At 36.8% G+C, this 2156-nt stretch overlaps 1 protein-coding gene across 3 annotated transcripts; it reads right to left on the bottom strand.

The window, feature by feature from the left end:
- Positions 1-6: 6 nt before the first annotated feature.
- Positions 7-1880, bottom strand: LOC104798854 (protein CRABS CLAW-like). 3 transcript variants are annotated; one of them, XM_010521064.2, is made up of 6 exons: positions 1650-1880; positions 1110-1286; positions 785-893; positions 643-691; positions 400-475; positions 7-128 (listed from the first exon to the last, which is right to left on the bottom strand). In XM_010521064.2, the coding sequence occupies exons 1-6, from the start codon at positions 1746-1748 to the stop codon at positions 39-41; spliced, it is 600 nt and encodes a 199-aa protein (XP_010519366.1). In that variant the 5' UTR covers positions 1749-1880; the 3' UTR covers positions 7-38. The 3 variants fall into 3 exon arrangements, with proteins under 3 accessions (XP_010519366.1, XP_010519368.1, XP_010519367.1); XM_010521066.2 differs by having other exon boundaries at positions 1155-1286; positions 1650-1878; XM_010521065.2 differs by having other exon boundaries at positions 785-899; positions 1155-1286; positions 1650-1872.
- Positions 1881-2156: the final 276 nt, after the last annotated feature.

Here is a 2156-nt window from a genome sequence, read left to right as displayed (position 1 = left end):
TATGTATGTATGTATGGATATCAATGTCGTATGATGATTTAAGCATACATATTCAGACAACTACTTACGTTGATGGTTTTGCCTGCCGAAGCGATGGAAGTAGGAGAGTTCGGAATGTACTTAGCCCACTGCATGAGATGATTTTTAATTTTGTACGTGTTAGTAAGTCTTTATCCAAAAAATAAACGTGAATTGTAATAAACGAAAATAACCTAAACTATGTAAAATCTCGACAGTTCCCTATAAAAAACATATATATATGGTGTATATCTATTTATAAAATTTCTGATGAAGAGAAAGCCAATTGGGCTTGAAGTATATGTATTGTTTTTTATTTAGGAAAATGGGTTTTTTTATCGGTAAAACTTATAAGAAATTTCCTATTCATGACAGTCTTACGTTTTTGGCGGCGGTGCTGAAAGCTTCACGATGTGGGATCTCCGGGTTCGCAGCTTTGATACGTTGTATCTCTTCCCTTTTCGTGTTCCATTAATTGTACATTGGTATTTACAAACGAAAGTTGATTAATTTATTTGAAAAACATGCCCAAATGATCTCATTAATTTCTCTAACCAATACATTGAAATCAAATGTATGGTAATTAAATCAAAAGAAAAAATGTATGGTAAACAATAATATTACCTCATGAACCGATTGTAAGCCGATGGAAGCCTCTGCTTTTTCTCGGGCGCTGCAATGCCAATATTGGTTAAAAGAAGTGTATAAATATATATGCGTGTATATATATATGGATGATCATGCATGTATGAGTTATTATGCTTACGTTTAACCACAAAAGGTTCTCTAGGAGACAGTGGTTGGTAGCTCGAAGTGGACGAGGAAGATGACGAAGATGAACTTCCCTTCTTGAACTCATTGTTGCCACAGAAGCTCTGCATCTGCTTTAACCCTAAATCAGTATACATCCCTCCCATTGTATATACTATTAATTAGAATATATCACAGGTTAGATAGCGTGTGATGTATTCGAACGTATACTCAAAGTACACACACACACACTACACTTTTTATAAAATGAGAAACTGTTTGAAAGCAAGAGTTTGTGCCCTAAAAGGAAACCAATTGATCTGTCTCTTTTCGGTACGTACGTATAAACTATGTGCATGTATGTGTGTGTGTATACATATATACACCTGAAGACTGAGACTGAGATGGCGATCGAGACATGGGTCTTGAAGAGGCCTTGTGGAGAGGAACGAGAGGTTGCCACAATGGCCGCATTTCACTGTCACGGTTTCGAGCATTCTCCTGAAAGGCATTTCCACCTACGCACCATATCATAAAACATACATATAGTAGCTATATGGAATTTTAGTAGACGTGCGTAAGCTCGGTTAAGATTTCTGCAGTCGTTTCGTTTAATAGGCATGCCGGAAGAAACATATGCACATATATTGGACCGTTCTAGTTTAATTTATATGTACGCATGTCAAGTGATTTCTCCTTTCTTGATTGAGTATAAGCATGTGTTGTTTCACTTCGATGGCTTAGTATGCCTCTCTCTCTCTCTCTCTCTCTCTCTCTCTCTCTCTCTCTCTCTCTCTCTTACACACACACACACACATATATACAGTGTGTGTCTGTGTGTGTGTGTGTTTTGTAATATATAGCAGTATAGAGAATGTTACCGCGAGAATAGTGTTGCAGAAGTTGCACCGGACGTAATAAAGATGGTCGGACTGGTGTGAAACTCGCGAAGCCATTGAGGGTTTCTCTTCAAGGTTCATTTCTAACGAGTGAAAGAGATGCGAGATGAATATATGGGAACAAATGAGATTAGGGTTTTATGGTGAAATCTTTCGTTGAAAGCATTACATATATATAGAGAGGAGAGAGAGGCCGGCCGTGACAGTGTATATTGGCCAACGTATATGGATGTATGTATTTGGCAGGAATCTAACTTTAAATTTTATATCCAAAAAATGTACGAGGAAAATTAGGACCTTTGGCAAACTTTAAGGTCGGCCATTTAAAAAAGACGAAAAAAAAGTGTTGAATTGTACGAATAATTATTATTTTTATAAAGGAAGGGGGCAGATCTAGGGTTTTTATATATCACTAGTGATGGTACAACCTCGCTATATATGCAACATCGAATAGGCATATTTATCGTATAATTCGGACACTTATTGTTT

Source organism: Tarenaya hassleriana, unplaced genomic scaffold, assembly GCF_000463585.1.
Source record: "Tarenaya hassleriana unplaced genomic scaffold, ASM46358v1 Cleome588, whole genome shotgun sequence".
Taxonomy (NCBI): domain Eukaryota; kingdom Viridiplantae; phylum Streptophyta; class Magnoliopsida; order Brassicales; family Cleomaceae; genus Tarenaya; species Tarenaya hassleriana.
The sequence above is the reverse complement of the archived record's forward strand: the minus strand, read 5'-3'. Positions and strand labels throughout refer to the sequence as shown.